The sequence below is a fragment of the Eutrema salsugineum genome, unplaced genomic scaffold, assembly GCF_000478725.1.
Source record: "Eutrema salsugineum unplaced genomic scaffold, Eutsalg1_0 scaffold_1, whole genome shotgun sequence".
NCBI lineage: Eukaryota > Viridiplantae > Streptophyta > Magnoliopsida > Brassicales > Brassicaceae > Eutrema > Eutrema salsugineum.
This window is the reverse complement of record NW_006256909.1, coordinates 6,841,379-6,865,031: the sequence shown is the minus strand read 5'-3', so window position 1 is coordinate 6,865,031 and position 23,653 is coordinate 6,841,379. Positions and strand designations below refer to the sequence as shown.

At 34.3% G+C, this 23,653-nt stretch overlaps 3 protein-coding genes across 6 annotated transcripts; 2 read left to right on the top strand and 1 right to left on the bottom strand.

The window, feature by feature from the left end:
• The first annotated feature begins 3,277 nt into the window (after window positions 1-3,277).
• LOC18030709 (cellulose synthase-like protein G3) lies at window positions 3,278-7,418 on the top strand. Its single transcript, XM_006413424.2, has 5 exons — window positions 3,278-3,865; window positions 5,128-5,277; window positions 5,417-5,545; window positions 5,636-6,085; window positions 6,369-7,418. Exons 1-5 carry the CDS (start codon window positions 3,278-3,280, stop codon window positions 7,254-7,256), a joined length of 2,205 nt encoding a protein of 734 aa, XP_006413487.1. The 3' UTR covers window positions 7,257-7,418.
• LOC18030708 (probable E3 ubiquitin-protein ligase RHA4A) lies at window positions 7,325-12,695 on the bottom strand. 3 transcript variants are annotated; one of them, XM_024149722.1, is made up of 8 exons: window positions 12,441-12,695; window positions 12,189-12,334; window positions 11,451-11,602; window positions 11,140-11,209; window positions 10,935-11,056; window positions 8,512-8,738; window positions 8,228-8,313; window positions 7,325-7,695 (listed from the first exon to the last, which is right to left on the bottom strand). In XM_024149722.1, the coding sequence occupies exons 6-8, from the start codon at window positions 8,734-8,736 to the stop codon at window positions 7,485-7,487; spliced, it is 522 nt and encodes a 173-aa protein (XP_024005490.1). In that variant the 5' UTR covers window positions 8,737-8,738; window positions 10,935-11,056; window positions 11,140-11,209; window positions 11,451-11,602; window positions 12,189-12,334; window positions 12,441-12,695; the 3' UTR covers window positions 7,325-7,484. The 3 variants fall into 3 exon arrangements, 2 of the variants coding, with proteins under 2 accessions (XP_024005490.1, XP_006413486.1); XR_002896881.1 differs by lacking the exon at window positions 8,512-8,738 and having other exon boundaries at window positions 7,338-7,695; window positions 12,189-12,695; XM_006413423.2 differs by lacking the exons at window positions 10,935-11,056; window positions 11,140-11,209; window positions 11,451-11,602; window positions 12,189-12,334; window positions 12,441-12,695 and having other exon boundaries at window positions 8,512-9,156.
• Window positions 12,696-19,149: 6,454 nt separating this feature from the next.
• Window positions 19,150-23,525, top strand: LOC18030707 (protein NLP7). 2 transcript variants are annotated; one of them, XM_024149720.1, is made up of 6 exons: window positions 19,150-19,574; window positions 20,089-20,660; window positions 21,085-21,132; window positions 21,217-22,108; window positions 22,198-23,246; window positions 23,348-23,525. In XM_024149720.1, the coding sequence occupies exons 1-5, from the start codon at window positions 19,253-19,255 to the stop codon at window positions 23,238-23,240; spliced, it is 2,877 nt and encodes a 958-aa protein (XP_024005488.1). In that variant the 5' UTR covers window positions 19,150-19,252; the 3' UTR covers window positions 23,241-23,246; window positions 23,348-23,525. The 2 variants fall into 2 exon arrangements, with proteins under 2 accessions (XP_024005488.1, XP_006413484.1); XM_006413421.2 differs by having other exon boundaries at window positions 22,198-23,455.
• Window positions 23,526-23,653: the final 128 nt, after the last annotated feature.

Sequence of the window (23,653 nt, the reverse complement as noted above, 5' to 3'; positions counted from 1 at the left end):
TGTGTGTTTTTCTTATTTTTTTTTTAAATTTATTTGATTTTGTTATTTTTCATGTTACTGTCAGTGTACATATATGATATATCAAGAGAGGAAACATCCCACTTTTATAAACCAAAAACTAAAAATCATACAAACATTCATTGTCTAAAAACATAAAAGAGAAAGAGAGAAGAAGGCTTATCCAGAATAACCTTCCATCACAATAAAAGAGAGGATTACAAAATGACTCGATTTTTTGGAATCTCTTGTGGAAAAAGAGTGTTTGAAGGAAGATTACAAAAGACTCGATTTTTTGGAGCCTCTTGTGGAGAAAGAGTGTTTGAAGGAAGATTACAAAATGACTCGGTTTTTTTGGAGCCTCTTGTGGACAAAGAGTGTTTTGAAGGAAGATTACAAAATGACTCGGTTTTTTGGAGCCTCTTGTGGACAAAGAGTGTTTGAAGGAGGATTACAAAATGACACGGTTTTTTAGAGTCTCTTTTGTGGTGAAAGAGTGTTTGAAGGTTGATGTTTTTTTTTTTTTTTTTAAAGACAATATATTTTTTTCGAATTAAATCAAATTAGAACAACTTTAGTGTTAAAAGAAAAGTGTTTTCGATAAATCACATAAATCTACTGTAAAAACATTAACTACATTAACAGCTATATTATCTACATTGATAAAAATAGGGTTTTTTTTTAATCACAGTAGACAGACATACTTGTGTACATTTAAAGTATAAAATAAGATATATTAATTTGTCCGGCATTTAAATACTTCGCTGAGGTCTCGTCCGGCTTTTTTTTCACCGATCTTTTATTTCTTTGATTCTGTTACTTTGTCATGTTTTTTTGGATTAATTTATAACATTTTCTGTTGGAAATTTTGTTTTGTTATTACTTTTCTCTAATGTTTGCCAACTATATGTATAAAAAAATATTTGCCAAATATAAAATATAATAAGAATTAAAAACCCAATATATAAGAACTAGATACCGAACCAAGAGATGTATGAACCAAACAAAGAATATCATTCCTCAAGTTACATTTTTGAACAATCCAAAAACCAATCTAACCGCATCGATTATCTAAATGCTCATTTTCCATTTTCTTGCGAATTTACAATGTACAATTGAATTTCTTTGTGAATATTTACAGATTATTTAATACATTCATACAGTTAATATTATGATGGTTTAATTGCAGTGAAGAAAAACAAATAAATAAGTGTTTCGACTTGAGATAATTTACTTAAAGAGCATTTAATTACGTTGACAGTTATATTAGATTTTTAAATAGGTTCTGTTTTTTCTTTGTAGACAAAGACATACTTTGTACATTTTAAGTATAAAAGTAAATATATGGATGCCATTTGTTTTCGTGTGGAAATAAATAATATAGTCAGACATATATGATATATACACACATCATATGAACATATCATCACTCACCAAAGGTTCTTCTCTTGCTCATCTAAGGTTCTCTTTCTTTATTTTGCTACTCACTCAACTGTATCTATCTCTTAGAACTTCCATTAACCATTTACGATTTTCCCATGGGTTAACTAGTATCTAGTTTGGAGCATCGATCCTACAGCGTTCTTGAGCATTATACAAGGTATGATTATCATCAATTTATTCTTCTTCTCTGTTTCCTTTTTTTCTTTTTTTGCTGAGAATTTGAACACTCTTTTTACTTTTTTTTATTGATGGTTCGCGCTTTTTGTTTATGTTTACACAAGCATTATGGCCATCTACCAGGCTAGACTGCTACTGACGATCAGCGGTAAATATATAGTACATATCTAATGCTGGAATTAATTTTTTTTTTAACAAGTTTCATTTCTTGAATAAATTCCAGACATACTTTATACAATTTAAGTACAAAAATAGGTTTTTTTTTTCACAGTAGACAGACATATTTGTGTACATTTAAAGTATAAAAGAAGCAGATATATTAATGGCTGAGGTTTCGTCCGGCCTTGCTTTTTTGTTATCACCTCTTTTATTTATTGGATTATATTACTTTGTCATGTTTTTGGGTTAAATTATAACATTTTCTGTTGGAGATTTTTTTTTTTTATTAGATTTTGATTTTGAATACAGATGTATGGGTACCATTTGTAAGTTGGACTTTAGAAAAAAAGGACATTGATATGCAAATAGGAGTTTATGATAATATTATATTACATTTTTGATTACATCTATGAGCAAATTTTTTTTTTTTTTTGAATGAATGTTAAATTTGATTCAACCCAAAAAAAAGATCGTTTTTACATCAGAAGATGCTAGCTAATGGTAATTGCAAACAGATTTTGAAAGACCAAAAACACATTTACATTCGAAATGAAGCATATGCTTCGAGTCATGATGTTGCTTGCGCAGCAAGCCACGTCTGCATTCCTTCTTCATAAGCCATGTCCCCCAATATATGGATGGAGCTAAAGCGATTTCTCATCACTTTGTCAATATGCTTAGCGATCTGCTTAGCTGTTCTTGGAGCTTCCCCATGCCTCCTGCTATTTCGCTCTCATGACAGAGATGGTTAGCTGGAAAACATATCTAAGAATGAAAGTTCTTAGACATCTTTTTTTGTGTACCGAGATTTTCACCACCAATTCCTCCCACTGTGATGTGTAATCCTGTGTCATCTATGAGCAAATTACATGTATAACAATAAGTTGACTTGCCTGATCTCGATAAAATAAAAGATATTATATACTCAGAGCAAAAAATTAAGAACACCAATAAACCTGATTGGACACCAATAAACGATCTCAAGTTTTCATTAGATATAGTAAATCCCAATATTATCTCATTACTTTTCTTAAATAAGGTGACTCAAATGTAACATTCACAAATCATTTTTTCACAAATGTGTTGCGCTTGATCAAGGCTGGTTCTAAATTCAAGCGAGACAAGTTTGGCTTGCGGTTTGAAAAATCCTATAAATTTAGTTTTACATATATAATCATTTAGGTAGTGGTACATAATACGATATCGGTAGGTGTTGGATAATGAAGTAAAGACTATATTTATTGTCTATACTCTTTCATCTTCTCTCTCGTCGAGATTTGTGAAGGCAGTGGCTCTCACAATCCCTATCTTCATCTAACCATCCATATGATGATATTAATCAATTTGCATATTATATTGTTAAAAAATCGTAGAATTGTCGTGTAAAACATCTACTCTTCCTTCAAAGAAACTGGCCTATAAATATAAGTAATCTATTAGTGGTGACTTTTGTTCTACATACCGATTCTCTCCAAAATTATTTGTCTTATAAAAAAAAACGATGGAGGCTCATAGAAAACATTCGGTCGACGGCACAACCCTCCACACGTGTCATCCGTGCCGGCGCACCATTCTATACAGAATCTACGCCATATTTCACACGTGTGGCATCGTAGCCCTCATGTACCTTCACGTAAACTCACTTCTCACAGCAAAGACAACTCTAATAACGTCTCTTCTTCTCCTCTCCGATGTCGTTCTCGCTTTCATGTGGGCCACCTCAGCTTCCCTCCGGTTTAATCCGGTTCACCGGTCCGAGTATCCTGAGGTATATGCAGCTAAACCGGAAGAGGAATTTCCGAAGCTGGACGTGTTTATATGCACCGCTGATCCGTACAAGGAGCCTCCGATGATGGTGGTCAACACCGCCTTGTCAGTGATGGCCTACGATTATCCGTCGGATAAGCTTTCGGTCTACGTATCGGACGATGGAGGATCGTCGTTGACTTTGTTTGCTTTGATGGAGGCAGCTAAGTTCTCTAAGAACTGGTTGCCTTTTTGCAAGAAGAACAATGTTCAAGATCGGTCTCCTGAAGTTTATTTCTCCTCGAAATCATATTCTTGGGATGACGAAGCTGAAAATCTTAAGGTTCGTATTATTAATTACTAATTATATATTAGTAAATATAAGTTAGGTTTAGTATGTTTTTTGAATCTTAATTTCGACAAATGCGCAAGACCTCAACACAACTCTTACGAGTGTTAGTTCTCGTACTATAATATAACAATTAATGATTAAAACCGTCGCGGCCGTTCCAATGGTCGTAACACTTAAGTATAAATTTTCTTTCTCTTTTTTCAGTTAGTAATCTTTTCATCCAAAGTCAAATTTTAATTCCTTTTGATTGTTTGGAATAGCATGTTTTTGAACAAAATAACAGTAGAATTCATAATACAAACAAAAATACACTGAGTGGAAACAGAAAAAAATAGTATGCCAAGCCTTAATTTTCTCAAAAAAAAAAGTATGCCGACAATTTTTTTGTTTAATGTTAAATGTCGTTTTTTTTTGGAATTTAATTTTTTAATCCATCTATTATACTATACACCTCTTATAAATATACTGCAGAATCTTAATTTAGTAATACTAATTAAGTTAAGAGAATAGAATTCAAAGTAGAAAATTTGATTTAAATCTGCATGAAAAAGTACATAATGATACTTTTATAAAAATAAAATTTACATGCTAAAATTATATTTATTATGAAGGGAGAGAGTACTACAGTATATTCGTAAAATAATGGAGAGTCCTTGTTGTGATCAAGCCCGAGGGGTCAATTCTCTCCATAACCTTATCGTATCTTGTTGACGATAATGCCATTCTTGCCTCTCTTTATCATCCCAAGATCTTGGTTGACTGTGACATCACCTATAATTGATTTACTCATTGTTTTAAATATAACATCCTTGAGCTCTCCTAAACGAATTATAAGACTCGCATAGTAGTTACCTAAACGGTAGAAGTACTAGCTTTCAAAACTAAAGGAGTTTCTTTATATATATTCTTTAAAATTTTGTAGTCGAGAGTTTATTTAGTCGAACATTTCTTGCGCATCATAAGCATTTCTTCATGGAATAAGCTATGTAGCTCCTTGGTGTACAAAAGAATTAATCTTAAGTTAAATTTCGAAAGAAAAAAAGAAATGAAGCGACGATTTGACCACAAAAATATGGAGAAACAAGCTGACCAAAACAAAATGGAGAGACTGGATATATACGTAACAAAGTATTGTCAATTCGATGACGTATATATGATCCGTATGATTAATATATTTAATATATGAGACAAAAAAATATTAAGTTATATACAACTAACAAATTTATACACGTAATTATTGTTCGGTGGTCCAGATGATGTACGAAGATATGAAGAGTAGAGTTGAACATGTGGTTGATAGTGGAAAAGTTGAGACTGAGTTTATCACATGTGATCATTTTCGTGGAGTATTCGAATTGTGGACACATAAGTTCACTCGTCATGACCATCCCACTATTATTCAGGTATTTAAAATACTTGCAAAAATTCCCTTTTTACTACCATATACCAAAAAAAGCCTCTTAGATAATTATTCTTAGGATTAGTTTCCATTTGTAACTCTTTATGTAACAAAATATCACTTTTTAATCAATTTGAGGGCAGGTACTTCAAAATAGCGAGACTGATATGGACGATACCAAAGAATATACAATGCCAAACCTAATGTATGTTTCAAGAGAGAAGAGTAAAGTTTCACCACATCATTTTAAAGCCGGTGCTCTTAATACCTTGGTATCACTTAAACCTTACCTTGACAAATCTCTACGTTCGGTTAACTAGCATTTCGTTTTAATTATTTTTCTTTAACTATTTTCAATGTAGCTGCGAGTATCTGCGGTGATGACAAACTCACCGATCATTCTAACACTAGACTGCGACATGTACTCGAACGATCCTTCCACACCGGTCCGTGCCTTGTGCTATTTAACAGATCCTAAAATCAAGTCCAGTTTAGGTTTTGTGCAGTTTCCTCAGAAGTTTCAAGGATTAAGCAAGAATGATATTTATGCATGCGAGTACAAACGCCTCTTCGACATCAATATGGTTGGGTTTGATGGGCTTATGGGCCCGAATCATGTGGGAACTGGATGTTTCTTCAATCGACGGGCTTTGTATGGTCCTCCATCTAATCTGATTTTGCTTGAGATGGATGAACTTAAGCCTAATCGGAATAAGGATAATAATAATTCCATCAAAGCACCAGATGTTTTGGCACTGGCACACAATGTAGCAGGATGTATTTACGAGCACAACACCAACTGGGGATCCAAGGTAAGATAAATCCAACCTTCGTAATTAGTAATTACCTTGTTATGGACTATTTATAATAACAACTACAAGTTTCTCTAGTCACATGATGTCATAAATATTCAAAATGAGGTGTGATTTCTTGATTGGTATGAAAACATAGAAAATATCATCTTTCATATAGAAAGCCTAAAGATAGATATTTTAAGGCAATCTAAAATCTAAATAATCTTTCAACATTAGTGATATTTTTATTTTCTAGATTGTTATACTATGTAACTCCAATCAGTCATTCAAAACTATGCAGATTGGATTCAGATACGGATCTTTAGTCGAGGATTACTACACAGGATATAGTCTCCATTGTGAGGGATGGAGATCAATTTTTTGCAGTCCCAAAAGAGCAGCATTTTGTGGAGATGTCCCTAAAAGTCTAATTGATGTAGTCAGCCAACAAAAAAGATGGGCGATTGGGCTTCTTGAAGTTTCCATCTCAAGATATAGCCCGATTACGTATGGAGTTAAATCAATGGGCTTGTTAATGGGTGTTGGCTATTGTCAATACGCATTTTGGGCATTTTGGTCGATTCCTCTCATTGTCTATGCATTCTTGCCCCAACTTGCCCTCCTCTATGGAGTTAGCGTCTTCCCCAAGTCATCAAATCCATGGTTTTGGCTTTACATCTTCTTGTTCCTCGGTGCATATGCGCAAGATCTACTAGACTTTGTACTTGAAGGAGGAAGTTATGGCGGATGGTGGAACGATCAAAGAATGTGGATGATAAGAGGATTCACTTCATTCTTGTTTGGCTTCATAGAGTTCACTCTCAAAGCCCTAAACCTCTCCACGCATGGATTCAGCCTCACTAGTAAAGCCAACGATGATGAGGAGCAAAGCAAGAGGTATGAGCAAGAGATCTTTGATTTCGGTCCCTCATTCATGTTCTTGCCCATGACTACGGTCGCCATCGTGAATCTCCTTGCCCTTGTCTGGGGGCTTTATGGTCTTTTCGCTTGGGGAGAAGGACTCGTTCTTGAGTTGATGATAGCAACTTTTGCGGTTGTGAATTGCTTGCCTATCTATGAGGCTATGCTGTTGAGGAAAGACGATGGAAAATTATCAAAAAGTGTTTGTTTCTTGGCTGCGATCCTCACTCTCGGTCTGATCTTGTCAGGTTACTTCTTCTTCAAGTAGCTTCACTCATTAGGGTTCATTTACAACAATGATACATCTGCTTGAGCAGAAGAAGACAGAGAGAATAATGTAAATGGAATCTATGTAATCTATGTAACCAATATGTAATGTGATGAAGTACATTTGATCTCTTGAATGAGCAAAATTAAGATTTACATTTTTGTATTGATCTACTCACTAACAAAACTAACAAAACTTGTATTTGCTTATTTCTTTCGGGTTAATGAGTCAAACCGGTGAAGTTTGAGGAGAATCTGAAAGGTCGTCGTCGTCCACAGAGGTTTTGGTCGAAGAGATGAAGACAGAGGAGCGACAGAGAGGGCAAGTGGTGTGAGAATAAAGCCAAAGGTGAATACAATCGAGATGGAATATGTGTTTACATGAAGGCATTTCCACCAACTCTTCCTTCAACTCGAATTCTCCCAAACATACGCAACATCTGCACCAATTTTCATTAAACCAATCAAATTTTCAATTCACCAGAACCAATAATATTATCAAACTTAAGGACTTTGAAAAATATTATTTGAATCAGGATATGAAATTCTTGCAGATTTTTTATAGTTTTCGAGTCTTGGAGATAAGGTATTTTCTGTTTAGAATGAGGACAAATCTCCTGTGATAGTAAAGGTATATGTTGTCTTTTTTGTTGTCGGAAGGTATATGTTGTCTAAAATCATGGTATTGGTCTTATCTGGAATTTAAACTTTCCGTCTTAACTTTTAATATTCCCTTAGCTATAAGCAACGGCCTCAAAACACTTATGAGCAAAGAGCATTTCAATTCGTATATTTCAACTTTCAAGAGGATAATTCTTAGATAAGCAGAATTGTCTAGACGAATGTTGACAATTAGAGTCCAAGCTCAAGAAAATTCACAGATCCTAAGATCAAATTGGCCAAGTAGAAGATTCTTTTTTCTAGGCTAAGTTAATGACAAATATTTTTATGAAAGAAGCAAGAGCAACTTACAGAGAATCTCTCGTTCCTAGTTCGTCATTAAACAAAACGACATGAAGCTTGTCTTTGAGCTCTACTTTCACATCTAACAAACAAACCTGCAAAATAAAACGCAATCAATATCAACACTATTCTTCATTCAACTTTATATAACATGATGATACCATGTTAATAGCATATAAACACATCTTTAGTAACCTCACATCCGGTGAAAACAAGACCATAGCTCTACTATTTCTTGATGTAAATGATTCAGTACTTTTGCATGTATATCTACAGAGAATCGGGACACTTACCGAGGGGAGATGAGAAGAAGGCTGGTGGGTCGAAGAAACAGGAAGAATCATCGGAGAATGTGAGGAGAGAGAAGAGGCTCTTCTCTTAAGGTAAAAGAGATAGAACAAGAGGAAGAGAATGATGGAGAATAAAATGGGAATTGAGAAGATGAAGGCTTGGTAGAGTTTGAGTTGAATTGCTTGTGGGTAAAGGTGAGGTGGGATTGGTGATTGAGGATCAACCATAACTTCAAATTTTATGAAATCAAATCCAACAAAGAAAAATTGATTAAAAAAAACAAATGAGAAATGATGGGCGTTTTGGAGGCACAAGAGGAGGTATATATAGATATCCTGTGTATGTATATATCTAACCAAAAGGAGGTAACAGTGCAACCATCTTGGATTTGGACTAAGATTCTATTATGGTAGAAAACATCTAAATTGTTAATTGTAGTAAAATAAAAGTAACTTATATACTATTGGAATGCATGTTTATATACCAAATTGCAACTTGGAACCAATTATAAACATTCATTTTATAAGATAAAAGATTTAAATTCTACAAATGCAAAATTCAACATATATCCTAAGAAACAGAGGTTAGATTTGATGACATAAGATATTTAAACTGTACACATATCACATGTTTATGTACATCATCAGTAAGGGGAAGTGGTGGAAAAAAGAGCCTTTTGGGTATGTAAATAAAATACAAGGGTATATATTCCTTATGGCTCTTTTAATATAAAAGTGAGTAAGCAGGTGATGAGGTTCCACTAAACAAGATGAATAGAAACTTTATAATGCTTAAGGATTAGGTTTAAGTGTCTCACTCCTCACTAACATGGGACCTATGTAATTATAACCCATCATTTCATTTGCTGACTCATTTTGGTAATTAGATTATTAACACTTGCTAAACATCAATCATAGGTTTCTATACCAAAATCAAGAATCTGTAGAGACCCCCCAACCCCCCCCCCCCCCCCAAAGTGTATGCAGTCAGTAAAAATCGATCACGTACTTCAACCAATAGACTAAAACCACAGGAATACAGCCACTTTGCTACTATGTACATCTTCTATAAGCATTCATTTCTTCTATTCTTCTCATTTACTTTCGGAAAGTGGTTATTACTTAAATGAAGATATACTTATGGTCTCTTCACTTGGATTACGACAAGATTCTCTACCCAAATCAGTAATTTATTTATATAAGATTCGAAAAAAGTCGACAGCCAACCAATGCTTGTTAAAAAAAACTAGATTATATGAATTTTAACATAGCAAGAGTATCCTGTAAAATTTTCACATTTTATCCAAAAGAAAAGGTTTTCTAGTGAACTACTGAAGTCAAACAAAATTTTAACAGTCAACCAATAACTTCATTGCTCAAACCTGTTAATTTTAGGGAGAAATAGACAATGATATGTATGTACTTTTTGAACAATAAGTTTTCACTACCAGCAAAAGTAGAAAAGTTAGTTGATATCTATTAGTGACTGACACATAAACTTACCAAGATGATTGTGGCTAGGACCCAGAGAAAATATCTTGATTTAAGATTTGATATGTGACCCACATTGATAATTTTTTTTTCCCTTTTTCCTTTAGTGATAGACAGCTTTTTCTAGTTTTCACGTTTGTTTATGGACAACTTGGCCCTTTTCTTCACTGACATATTTTATTAAAGCATATATTTCGCCTTGTATTCTTCAAGTGTTTTATCGAATTAGCTAAAATTTCTCATATCATTCAAATAAAATATCTGGTGTGGAAAAGATCATCTACGCATACAGAGACTAAGATAAGCCTACAATGGATATTATCATAAGAATATATTTAATCTCACTAGGTTCCATGGACTAAATTATACATATTTTTGTATCAATGCTGGTAGTGGATCCTGAGGGGTGACCTCCCTCGCTCATAGTGGGAATGATGAAAAAGATATCACTAACTTAGATTCTAAATAGATGAGTTTATGGATTATAAAACTACTTTATTAACTTTTACTAAAATACAAAGTATTAAGACCCCAGAACTTTTCAAATCGTTTTAAAGATCTTGGTAGAAGCAGACACATAATGACTTTTAAGGTTACAGTTCTGTTCTTTCGATTGCCGGCTAAAGCACTCTAGTCTCTATAATACAGTTTCTTTCTTAAACCTCATAAAGAGCAACAAAATTTTATCTCTATTATACCTTGGAGTAGATACAACATCACACATATTACTTCCTAAGTATTCATAACAACTACAAATATTTCATCCTATTTTTTTCATATGTTTACAGAATTTTCTCCAGATTGGTACACAAAAATAGACCTGCTAGGCAAATTCAAGCAATTCCTAGTCACTGAATATTCAACCTTGATTGACAATCGACAATTTCGAAAGGTTAAAGTCCTGGAAAGAGTGAGGCATAAAGTGAAAAGTTTACCTTTTTAAGTGAAAATGTGATGTTGATCGTTGCTTAGATTTAAGGTCAGAACTTGGAGGTTAATGCAGATGTGTCTTCGAGCCATCATTTGTGCCAGCAAAAGAGCTTTCACGCACCATAAACTGTTGGGGATAAGGAACGTTAAAAGGTCGGCAGAGGCAAAAAAAAAGTCACTATAGAGCAATAAAGTAAGTGAAAAGCTGACCTCTAGGACCTCTAAAGAACCTGTGAGGCTGTGATGACTGTTTCATGGGACATTTCCTGATCTCTAGATGCTGTTGTCGAACAAACATAAGCCAGTCGATATGAGTAATATATGTTCCTAGGTGGACCCAATTTTTTTGTCAAATTGATAAATGATAGCTCAGTTTTAGATGTAAGTTATAACCAAATGAGATATAACTTTTGATCAGAAGATCAGGCAGTAACTCGATGACAGTTGTATCTCAGCCTTAAAAAATGTACTTTAGATTCTATTAAGCTTTTCAATCTACACCTATATGATTCCGTACTCACCTCTTGATGAAACAGACTCCATTCAGTGGCTTTAATTGGTATCAGAATCTGATGGTGCTTTTTGTTGAGGACAGTGACATTTACGGCTTATTATCAGAACATGTTCCCTGCCATGGTTGGTCTCTGAAGAATGAAAAGTATCTAGTAGTTGACTGCAAAGAGAAAATACAGAGGTTTCATGTTCTGTTCTAGAGAGGTTTCTGAATTATTAGTATGAACAAAGCTGAGAAATATAAAAAAACACTGCATCACAGTCAAATAGAGATATATAACAATCGCTGGGTCGAATAAGAAAAAAATAAACGAGAATGGTCTAAGTCTAAGTTTCAAGCCTTAGTGTGATGTAAAGGGTTTTCCCCAACTATAAATTAGCAAGACAGAGCTTCAGTGTGATTGTATGTAAAACAATTGGCTGGAGTTCCCACTTTTGTAGAAACTGATATAGTAATCATAATGATCCATCTATGTAATTGTATTTATAGATGCACGTTCAGTAACATGCAGATTATTGTTACATACTAACGGATGCAAATGTGAACCAGTCTCACAGTATGCTAGAATATGTATATGTATGAGGCTAAAATATTCTGGATTAATTGAGTGTTTTCAATCAGAAGTGAAAAGATACGGCGGCGTTTTGCTAGTTTTGCTAGTCACTATCTCCGATAATAACTGCAGAAACATATCAAAGAAACAAAGGAGGGATAAAGAAGCATGCGCACAAGAGAAGCACCAAACCTTTTGTTGTTGGCTTTACTGTGTCTGGACTTCGTGCTCCGTACTTATACAATTCTTTCTTTTTGAATACTGAAATACAGTCTATTCACTTTCATGGTCCCAAATCCGTTTCACAAGCTCCATATCAGATTCGACACTCAAGCTCACTTGGAAACCAAATCAAAGTAAGTCCACTCACTCTCAAAAAAACCAAAACGAATTCACGACGACCCTAAAGTGAGCTCCGAAAAGCAATGCGACTACGATACTTACACTAATTTCTGCAGAAAATCCCACAAAATAGAGTCCCATAACGATCTCCGAATTTTCTGAAGCAAGAGATTGAGCTCAGAATATGAATGTTCCGTGATTTATTCAGATCTTTCTATTGGGTCTATACGGACCATTGCATATATATATGGAAGATAGCCTTTCTTCTGGAGATCGGCAAGTAGATCATTCTCTTCTGCTTGATGTGCTTCGTGTTCATCGCTATACTCATCTCTTATTCTACGCCATTTTTTTCGTATCCCTATTATTCCGATTAGGAAAAATAAATAAAAAAAAATAAAAAAAAATCGGTTGCATTTTTCTATTATTGAAAATTGTAAATGGGCCGCGAAAATGTCATATCGTTGCCTAGGCTTTCGACTGTGTGAGTCTGTGATGATGACCCAACAAGCCTCGGTGAAAAAAAACATTGTTAAATTCAATTAGTTCCCGCGTAATTGGTACGTGCAAGTTCAACTGATCGAAGCGATAATCGGGAAATTCTGAGGTTTGTTTTAGGTGCCTTATCAGTTGGCTTGTGTGGATTATAGTTTTTTTAGAAGGTGTACATTTCACTGATGTGGTTGAGATTTCATGTTTAATGAATTTTAATTTGATCTTTTGGAATTGTAGTTTGTATATCAATTATATCATGAATTGGTCTTTGACCATTGTAGCTAGTTTATATATGAAGATGCAATTATGTTGGAGTTTCTATTTAATTTGTTGTTACAGGATGTTTTTGTTTAACATTTGAGAAAAGTCTATTAGTCATGTATATTAAATTAAATATCTTATATGGTAATTAGATAATGTGAAGGTTAGATCGCTAACATGGAATCGTCAATATATTTTAGTCCCTTTCTTTGTTTTTTTTCAAAAATGTTGGTCGTTTTCTTCACGTAATTTGCTAGTATCTATAAGTTGACCCCGCTATCTTGGAAATGTAATTACGTTGACATTTTTCTAGATTATCATTTTTTATTTTGTATTTGTTGTGGTCAACTATCATTTATTTACTGGTTTACCTATTCTCCTCGTTATTCAAAAATTAATATTGTTATTAGTTTATTTAGTTAATTAGAAAAGTTTATTTTCTTAAGTTTATGTTCTATTAAAGGCAGTCGAATTTTAACAAGTCGCTAGCTCTTTTTGGACAATTTCCACACGAATAAGAAATGTGATGTCTGTTTTTTTACAACAGGACATGTGATATCTATATTAATAATATGATTACCTTGGCTTAGGTAGCTCAATATGAGCACACTAAAACTTCGTAGTATTATAATAAAAATAATTAAATAACATATATTGGCATATTGCTCTTTGACGTCGTCAAAACCACTGAATAAAGTAATTTCACAGGTGACAAAAAAAAAACAAATTATTATTGTAGGTTTCTTATTTTTATATAGCCGACCACCCATAGTGATTACTCTTAAAATGTTAATTCTTATGTTAGTGACACCACTGCTTGTCGTTTTATGCGGTTTAATCCAGTCCAACTAATATATGTTGGGAAATTTTATAAAAAAAAAATTATCTCAATTGTATAATTAAACCGACTAGTGGAACTTCTGCTTACTAACACGAAGCTAGAAAATTAAGAAATTAATGGATAGTTGCTCTAGTCATAGTAAATCTACAATTGTATTCATTACTTATAGCAAATAATGGTGTTGAAGTTCTTACTACTCCTAATTGCTTTTGATTGAAATACTGCGTTTGTACGCTTTGCAGTTAAATAGTAATGATGGTTCAATGATATCTCATTAATTTTCTAGTGGCGGTTTTCTTTTCTACGGAATTGGATAACGCTAAAAACAACATGAGATGATAAAAATTGTATTTCCTCTAACCAGTTAATACACAACTGATAACGCTAAAAACAAAAACTGTTTAGATGACCAGCAAATCAATAAACACCATAATTAATACACAAACTTTACAACCACGTGTTACTTAAAATAATGAACAATTCTAACAAATAAGGATATCCCATTTAATCTTCAAATATGTAATTAGTATTTAATCTTCAAATATGTAATTAGTAATTTACTAAGTCTTGCGTTCCAATTTTTACACCGACAGCCAATATTTTCTCATACTTTTAGCGAAAGTCCTTTCGTTACCTGCAATATTCCAACTCGCTCTTTTAACAGAACGATTTCAGTAATCAACATTATGTTTTCACAACCTAATTTCTATTTTTCTGTTTGAATATACCTTGTATGCGTCTTTTGCAAATGACTTTATCATGTTGTTTTTATACACAAAAGTGCTCGACGGCTATTTCAAGAAAACCATCGAGTAGATAATATAGTTAATAATTCCCCAAATACGTGTTTTAATATATAAGAGCAAGAACTTCTCAATATCATGCTAAAACAAAATTGAATATTTCCACATACTTATTCAAAATTATTGTACAGGATCTGCCGTCTGCGGATAGATATGAAGATAGTGGCAGTGGTATAATATATTTCATTATTATTTCTACAAGTAGGAATGACAAAACCATGTTCATATTTTCCATTTAACCTGTCCTAAAATTTAACAACAACAAAAATTAACCTGTCCTAAAACGGAATTTAAATTTTTGCTGGAATTAGTTGGCTAGTTCGCCATAGACCGTAATTTTTAGACTGGTCAATTTTAACTCACCCATTTCCTAACCATTGATTTTGCTCTACGAATACTAGAAGAAAATATGCCGAAAACCTACGGAAAATATCATCAAAAATACGTAAGAAACGGTTCTTTAGTAGAACCTAAAATTTGTAGGAAATCGGCCATCGAAAATTGTAAAAAGAAAGAAATTGTAGGAATTTTCCTACGAAAATGTTGGTAGAACAGTTTTCCTACGAAAAATTTAGTAGAACTTTCCTACCAAATTATTACCATTTTCTATCGATTAGCGTTACTTCCAATTTCCTACGAAACATCACTTACCTATGTCCTACGATTTTTTATTAATTTTTTACTACTAATTTCCTACCAATTTTTTACCAATATAATTTTATAAAAATTAAAAATTAAATTAATATCAGAAATTGAATTTAAATTAAAATATAAACTAATTATAAATTTGATTAATAAAATATATACAAAAAAAAAATTTCTAATCACTATAAGCCTAAAATTTGACTACGTAATTATTAACTAGAGGGAGAGAAGGTGAAGACTCTTATTTATAGAGCAACTTCTTCACCTAAATTATGTTAGATTGTCGATATGGAACAAACAAAAAAACATAGTTTCCTACGGAATTCCTACAATTTTTCTACAAACAATATTTCGTAGGAAATCCGTAGAAAATTTTAATTTTGCTTTATTTATAGTATAATTTTTTGATCTAAATTCTTAACTTTTCGATGTGGGACCAACAAAAAGACATATTTTCCTACAAAATTTCTACGATTTTTTTACAAACAATATTTCATAGAAAATCCGTAGGACAATTTCCTACGAAATTTCCACTAGTGTAACAGGCAATTGGGTCCTACAACTTTCCTACCAAATTTTGACTGTATTTTCTACGATATAAATTTGGTAGGTTATTGGTTGGATATATCCTATCACTTTTTGACATTTTCTTTCATAGGAAATTTCTTACATATGTTCTACCACTTTTATTTTTCGTCATAATTGCGTAAGAAATTGGTGAAAAATATTTCTACCAAATACAATCGTAGGAATTTTCGTAAGAATATGACATGTTTTTTTGTAGTGGAACGTAATACAATCACGCTAAATTGGTGATGGAAAATCAGCATAAATAATGTTGTATGGCAATAGTGAAAGCTAGCTGAGAAGATTTTTGAACAATTTGATCAAGTAGCTAGAATCTAGGGTTAAAGGTCTTGGAACATTCATGATTCCTCATCTACATGGAATTCAACACAATGGTAGCTTACGCTATATAATGAGAAACATATATAGTAGATATATTCGTTGTTCTTGTGTTTAGAAAACGTTAGAAGCGTACTTGACAGTTCGTTAATGCTGAAAGATTGAGGTTGGCCTTTAGGATTGTGTTAGATTATAAATTGGTGACTAATAGAGTTATAACCCTGATATATTTCATGGCGGAACGGACCATTGAAAGACTCAGAATATATGAAAATTTGAAAGAAACCGAGACAATAATTGGCGGATCATGTGATGGATCTCATATAACTTCCCGACCACTACTTTTGGACATTAATTATGCATAATGTATAAACGCCAAACGTAATGGCAAGGGTGACATTCGTATTCTAAGATGATTTAATTAAAAATTAATTTTTAACTCGAGATTCAAAATATGACATATTCTTCAACTAAAAACAAAAGTAGATAGTGGGTTTCCTATACAATTTTAATCATTTTTTTGTGGCTGAAATATATGATTTACATATAATCATAAAATATTAAACTATCGAAAGTGGAACCCGTATCACGATTTTGCCTTTACTTTATTCGTTGGATATTAAAAATAAAAAGGGGACTAATGAATAAGAGTACTAAATTGCTAATTGGTTCCTTTAAGATTCTGGACTTTCCTCTTCGTTTTTTTTTCGGGGCACGTTTATGATTACTGTTTGAATTTAGCCTTATATTTTACTTTCGGAGAGAAAAGTTTGAAACATAAGTCAACCTAGCTATAACAACAATATCGATCAAATAAAAATACCTGATGAAATTTATGGAAACGTACTAATCTTTCCGTGATTTTATGTTAAAAAAGTAAACTCTGTTTACCCATAAGTTTAACATATGTCATAATCTTCTAATCTTAAACGAAAAATGGTTGTTTATGGCAACCTCATAAACCTGAGATGATAATATATAGAGTAATAGTTTTGGTTAGTTTGAAATAAATACAAAACGATTTTACGTCGACTTACTTAAACCATTACCACAAAAGGACTCTTATCACAGTCTTGTTAACTATTATGTTTATTTACTGTTATGTTTTCCATATATATCAGCAAACCAGTTTCTCTGCTAATCAATTGATTGCATGTGGTCAAATTATGTTTTCTATGATTTCCATATATACCAGTTTCTCTGCTAATCAATTGATTGCGTGAGGTCAAATTGATATTAAGCCAATTATAGTATATAGGCATGTACAAATTAAATTTGTAGTTGAGGTAGTATTTGTTTATGTTTTATTTTGTTTGCTAGTGTAGTTTTCTTCATTTGTATGTGAATTGTTAGTTGAGGTCAATAAATCTTAGCCCAACTGATTTTTATAAGTCTAACCACTGATATTTCTAAGGTTTAACACATTTCTATGTTAATTCGAGAAAGCACATTCCTAGAACATAACTTTAAAAAATATGTCGGCACAGAAAAATATATAACCTAGTGACATTCCATCTAAGATAGGGGTACAAAGTATGAGTCTGTATCAATTCTGTAGTTCACCTTGTCATTTTTGTATTTTTTTTTTTGTCAACCACCTTGTCATTCTTGTCAAGTTGAAACTTTCTTAAAATTTATTAAAAGTACTATTATATTACAAGTGGCAAAAAATTCTATAATAGTTCCCTAATCATTTACTTAGGACCTTTTTTATCATTTTGTAGTAATATTATCTAAAACAAGTATTTTTGATCTTTTTTTTACTAATAATGTTTTTTTTGTTAAACAAATAGCTTCAGGTTCATATAGCAATTAAGTATAAGTGTATTACCATACTTAAATAACCATAATTGCCGACAAAAAAGATAACCCATATGCAAATTTTAGGTTATGATACAAATAACACGATATCACTTATTAACGCAAGTTGATGGATTTTAAAAATAAAACTTAACTAATCCATCAAAATAATCAAAGAAAAATACGTCAAATAACTAGTGAATCGCACTAATTCTAAAAGAATCAGGTGGGCCCGATTTTTGTCTTTTCTCCACTTCTCACTTCCCATTAATAATACCGAAAAGGCATTACGTAATACGGTAATTTTATTTTAAGCTGTATCAAATTATCAATAATTAATACTGTAGTAAACATTTCAAAGTTTTACAATTGTCTAAGTCCAAAATGGACTTTAAAAAGTAATTACGTAATAAAGGAATCATCACTTGATTGGTGCATTCCCTTCCCTCCACGACTATGCTGAACGTGTCGTTAAATGCAGCCGTCAAGACACTTGACAAAACAGAATGCTACATGAGCTAGATAGTACTTAATTATAGTGAAAAAATCAATCCCATTAATAATTGTTTAATGATGATGTAATAAATTTCACTTGTTTCACCAAAATAAATCGAATTGCAAATTGTACGCTTATATCTTAATTTACTTGTGATAAAAATTTATTTTGAGGAAACAAATATCTTAATTTACTGAATACAGACCCAAATTATTTATACAAACCAGTATACAACTACAAAACAGAATAACGATCTTTATCATACATTTTTTTTTGTCAAATGTCTTTTTCATTTTTGTATACAACTCTATTTTATTATTATTTACCTGTCCAGATTAATGATATACATACATGGTCTCACAAATATTCAGTGAATAAAATCTCGAGGAATATTAAAAAAATGATATAGAGGAATAATAATATTTTATATTTCCGGGGACACAGTTGTATTGTGAAGCAGAGAATCGGTTCCAATATATTATCCGAAAATTGTTTTATTTGTTTTATTTTTATTTATTTTTGTTTGATTCCGCGATATTATGGAATCACACACTGCCAATTTGACCTTTCTCGTTCTCTTTCTCTATCCAATCGAAGAAAAGAGATTAACGAAGCGAATTTGCAGACGAAAACTTTCCCGGGAAAATTCCAGAAACCTGCTAGAAAAATGTGCGAGCCCGATGATAATACCGCCAGAAACGGCGTCACTCCTCAAGCGTCAAGGTCAAGGGAGCTTCTGATGGATGTTGATGACTTGGATCTCGACGGTTCATGGCCGCTGGATCAAATCCCTTACCTATCCTCAGCCAGTCGCATGATTTCTCCGATTTTCGTCTCGTCTTCCTCTGAGCAGCCTTGCTCACCTCTCTGGGCTTTCTCCGACGGTGGAGGAACTAACCACGCGACCGCCGGTGGCGATGATGAGAAGATCAGCTCCGCCTCCGGTGTTCCTTCTTTCCGTCTCGCCGACTATCCTCTCTTTCTCCCTTGTTAGTCTCGCTGAACTTCAAGCTTTTTTTTTTTACTTTTCCTTGAAATATATTATTTCCTTTTTGAGATTGTAGGAATTTCGATACATATTGATCATAGGCTCGATTTTTGAATTTTGTTATTCTAATGGAATGCCTTAAACTTGAGTTTAAGTTCCTGCTTACGGATTGAACATAGATTTTGGTTGATTGATTGATTGATTTCGCGTTTGACTTTGTTTGTCTCTGTTCAGGTGGTTATGTCAAATACGTATTTTTAGGTCATTTTCCTTTATTTTTCTGCAAATTCTTGACTTAAGTGTTTGAAATTTCTCGTGGATTATTTAGCTTGTAATCATTTCTTATTTAGACTTTATTGCTAGCTCACATCCGTATTTTCCAGTTCCTTTTTTCGGTAAAATGATAAAATTGCTAAAAATAGATGAGTTCTACAAAAATGGCTACATGTCAAGTTTCTTAAGCTGAATGTTTGGTGCTATAGTATCTGAAGGTGCAAGATCACTGAAAATTGCAGATTCTTCTCCATCAGTGGCCGAAAACACAGCAGAGAAACAAAACAGTTTCCAGTTTCCTTCTCCGTTGATGAGCCTTGTCCCGCCAGAGAACGCAGACAACTACTGTGTGATCAAAGAGAGGATGACTCAGGCGCTTCGATACTTCAAAGAATCAACGGAACAACACGTTTTGGCTCAGGTCTGGGCTCCTGTGAGAAAGAATGGTCGTGATTTGCTGACGACTTTGGGTCAACCTTTTGTTCTTAATCCTAACGGTAATGGGCTTAATCAATACAGGATGATCTCTCTCACATATATGTTTTCTGTGGATAGTGAAAGTGACATAGAGCTCGGACTCCCGGGTCGAGTTTTCCGTCAGAAATTGCCTGAATGGACACCAAATGTTCAGTATTATTCCAGCAAAGAATTCTCGAGGCTTGACCATGCCTTGCACTATAACGTGCGTGGTACACTGGCCTTGCCTGTCTTTAATCTCTCTGGTGAGTCCTGCATAGGTGTTGTGGAACTTATCATGACCTCAGAGAAGATTCACTATGCACCCGAAGTGGACAGAGTTTGCAAAGCCCTTGAGGTTGATTCTCTTTCCTCACTTCTTCTCTTACTTCCGTTCATACTTCTGCCTTGCTCTGTTTATTCCTTATCTGAATTGATTTCAAGAACTTCGTGTGATTGTACTTGAGTTTTAAGTTGAAATTCTTGCCTTTAGTTGTAGCGAGAATTAACTGTTGATAAAAAGTTTCTGCAGCTCCTCTAGCCTGCCATTTTGAAGCTCTTTCTTTACGAAACACGGTTTCGTTTGTGATAATATCAACAAATTCATATCAGTGTCTTGCTGGCTTCAATATGAGATAGAGCTTCTTCAATGTCTGTCATTATTTTGTATCCAGATAGTTCTCTGTTTTTGAGATTTACTGCAGCTTTGAAGTAGTTTTTCGTACAGAGCTTTATATTCATATTTCCTCAGTAATAATAACAAAATTTGGTAATTTTGGCAGGCAGTAAATCTGAAAAGCTCGGAAATACTTGATCACCAAACAACTCAGGTTAGCTACAAGCATTATTTTGTGATTTGATGGGTCATTTAGGCATTGGGTTCTCACGGTATTCGGTTAACTTTGTATTTGCAGATATGCAATGAGAGTCGCCAAAACGCGCTTGCTGAGATTCTGGAAGTGCTGACAGTTGTATGTGAGACTCATAACTTGCCCCTGGCTCAGACTTGGGTTCCATGCCAGCACGGTAGCGTCCTTGCCAATGGTGGCGGTCTAAAGAAAAACTGCACCAGCTTTGACGGTAGCTGCATGGGCCAAGTCTGCATGTCCACAACCGACATGGCCTGCTATGTCGTGGATGCTCATGTCTGGGGCTTTAGAGATGCATGTCTTGAACACCATCTCCAGAAAGGACAGGGAGTCGCTGGACGAGCTTTTCTCAACGGTGGCTCGTGTTTCTGCAGAGACATCACCAAGTTCTGCAAAACGCAGTACCCGCTGGTCCATTACGCGCTCATGTTCAAGTTAACCACTTGTTTTGCGATCTCTCTTCAGAGCTCTTACACAGGCGACGACAGTTACATTCTTGAATTCTTTCTTCCCTCAAGTATAACAGACGACCAAGAGCAAGATGCGCTGCTAGGTTCTCTTTTGGTGACAATGAAAGAGCATTTTCAGAGTCTGAGGGTTGCATCTGGGGTTGATTTTGGTGAAGATGACGACAAATTGTCTTTTGAGATCATCCGAGCATTACCAGACAAGAAGATTCATTCAAAAATAGAATCCATTCGAGTTCCCTTTTCTGGTTTCAAGTCAAACGCTACAGAGACATTGTTGATTCCTCAGCATGCGGTTCAGTCGTCTGATCCAGTAAACGAAAAAAGCAACGTGGCCACTGTCAATGGTGTGGTTAAGGAGAAGAAGAAAACAGAGAAAAAGCGTGGGAAGACTGAGAAAACGATCAGTCTGGATGTACTTCAACAGTATTTCACCGGAAGTCTCAAAGACGCTGCAAAGAGCCTTGGAGGTAATATAACATCTATGTACAGTTTCATGTTTTGGTTAGTTACTGGCTAAAAATATTTCAATTGAACTCATATATTGGTCTTGTCTCAGTTTGCCCGACAACAATGAAGCGAATTTGCAGACAACACGGAATCTCACGATGGCCATCGAGGAAGATCAAGAAAGTAAATCGCTCAATCACAAAGCTGAAACGCGTCATTGAATCTGTTCAAGGCACTGATGGAGGCCTCGACTTGACTTCCATGGCCGTTAGTTCCATCCCTTGGACACACGGTCATCAAACAGCAGCACAGCCACTAAACTCACCGAGCGGTTCCAAACCACCAGAGCTACCAAACACCGACAATTCACCAAACCACTGGTCAAGTGACCACAGTCCTCACGAGCCAAATGGTTCGCCTGAATTACCAAACAACGGTCACAAGCGGTCTCGAACGGCGGATGAGAGCGCTGGGACCCCGACCTCTCACGGCTCATGTGACGGTAACCAATTAGATGAAACGAAAGTCCTGAACCAAGATCCGCTATTCACGGTCGGTGGATCACCAGGGCTCTTTTTTCCACCATATTCAAGAGATCATGATGTATCCGCCGCGTCATTTTCATTGCCCAACAGGCTTCTTGGTACTATAGACCATTTCCGAGGAATGCCCATTGAAGACGCTGGAAGTTCAAAAGATCTGAGAAATCTCTGCTCCACTGCAGCATTCGAGGATAAGTTTCCGGACTCAAACTGGATGACAAATGATAACAACAGCAACAACAACAACATATACGCTCCTCCAAAGGAAGAAGCCATTGTAAATATTACACGCGAGCCCTCAGGCTCAGAAATGAGAACGGTAACCATTAAAGCAAGTTACAAGGAAGACATAATAAGGTTCAGGATATCAAGTGGTTCGGGTATAATGGAATTAAAAGATGAAGTGGCGAAGAGGCTGAAACTTGACGCAGGGACGTTCGATATCAAGTATCTTGACGATGATAACGAGTGGGTTCTGATTGCTTGTGATGCTGATCTTCAAGAATGTCTCGAGATCCCTAGATCCTCCCGTACCAATATAGTACGGCTCCTGGTTCATGATGCAACGACGAACCTCGGTAGCTCCTGTGAGAGCACCGGAGAATTATGACCCGAGGTAATTCATTCAGACTCTTTTGTAAATAATTCTTTTTTTTACTGTTTAGGGTTTGTTTTGACTTTTGAATTTTGATTGTTCTTGGGATTCGGTTGAGTAAGAAGGAAGAATGTGTATGGGACAAAGTTGTAAGAAAAAACACGTGTTTGTTGTAACTTGTAACTGTAAGTGGAGAGTGAGCTTAGGAGTAAATTTTAGTTATAAACTAACTCCAAACATTGTATATTTTTTGTTCTTTTTCTTTTATCATTTGAAATTGTAAACAAGAATCATAGAAAACGCCTAAAATGAGGACCCGAGGTTACGCATGTGTTGAAGGTTAAAACTTGAAACTTAAAACTGAAAACCCTCTTTTCAACAAACCGCACTTTTACCAATTATCCGAAAGTCTCGGCTTAGTTGAAAGG

Coding starts and splice junctions, on each gene's coding strand:
- LOC18030709 (XM_006413424.2), top strand. CDS start 3,278: ATGGAGGCTCATAGAAAACATTCGGTCGACGGCACAACCCTCCACACG. Junction 5,546..5,635: donor CCGGTGCTCTTAATACCTTG/GTATCACTTAAA, acceptor TTTTCAATGTAG/CTGCGAGTATCTGCGGTGAT. Junction 6,086..6,368: donor ACACCAACTGGGGATCCAAG/GTAAGATAAATC, acceptor AAAACTATGCAG/ATTGGATTCAGATACGGATC.
- LOC18030708 (XM_024149722.1), bottom strand. CDS start 8,736: ATGGTTGATCCTCAATCACCAATCCCACCTCACCTTTACCCACAAGCA. Junction 8,314..8,511: donor CTTCTTCTCATCTCCCCTCG/GTAAGTGTCCCG, acceptor TTTATTTTGCAG/GTTTGTTTGTTAGATGTGAA. Junction 7,696..8,227: donor CTAGGAACGAGAGATTCTCT/GTAAGTTGCTCT, acceptor AAATTGGTGCAG/ATGTTGCGTATGTTTGGGAG.
- LOC18030707 (XM_024149720.1), top strand. CDS start 19,253: ATGTGCGAGCCCGATGATAATACCGCCAGAAACGGCGTCACTCCTCAA. Junction 20,661..21,084: donor GAGTTTGCAAAGCCCTTGAG/GTTGATTCTCTT, acceptor TAATTTTGGCAG/GCAGTAAATCTGAAAAGCTC. Junction 22,109..22,197: donor CGCTGCAAAGAGCCTTGGAG/GTAATATAACAT, acceptor GTCTTGTCTCAG/TTTGCCCGACAACAATGAAG.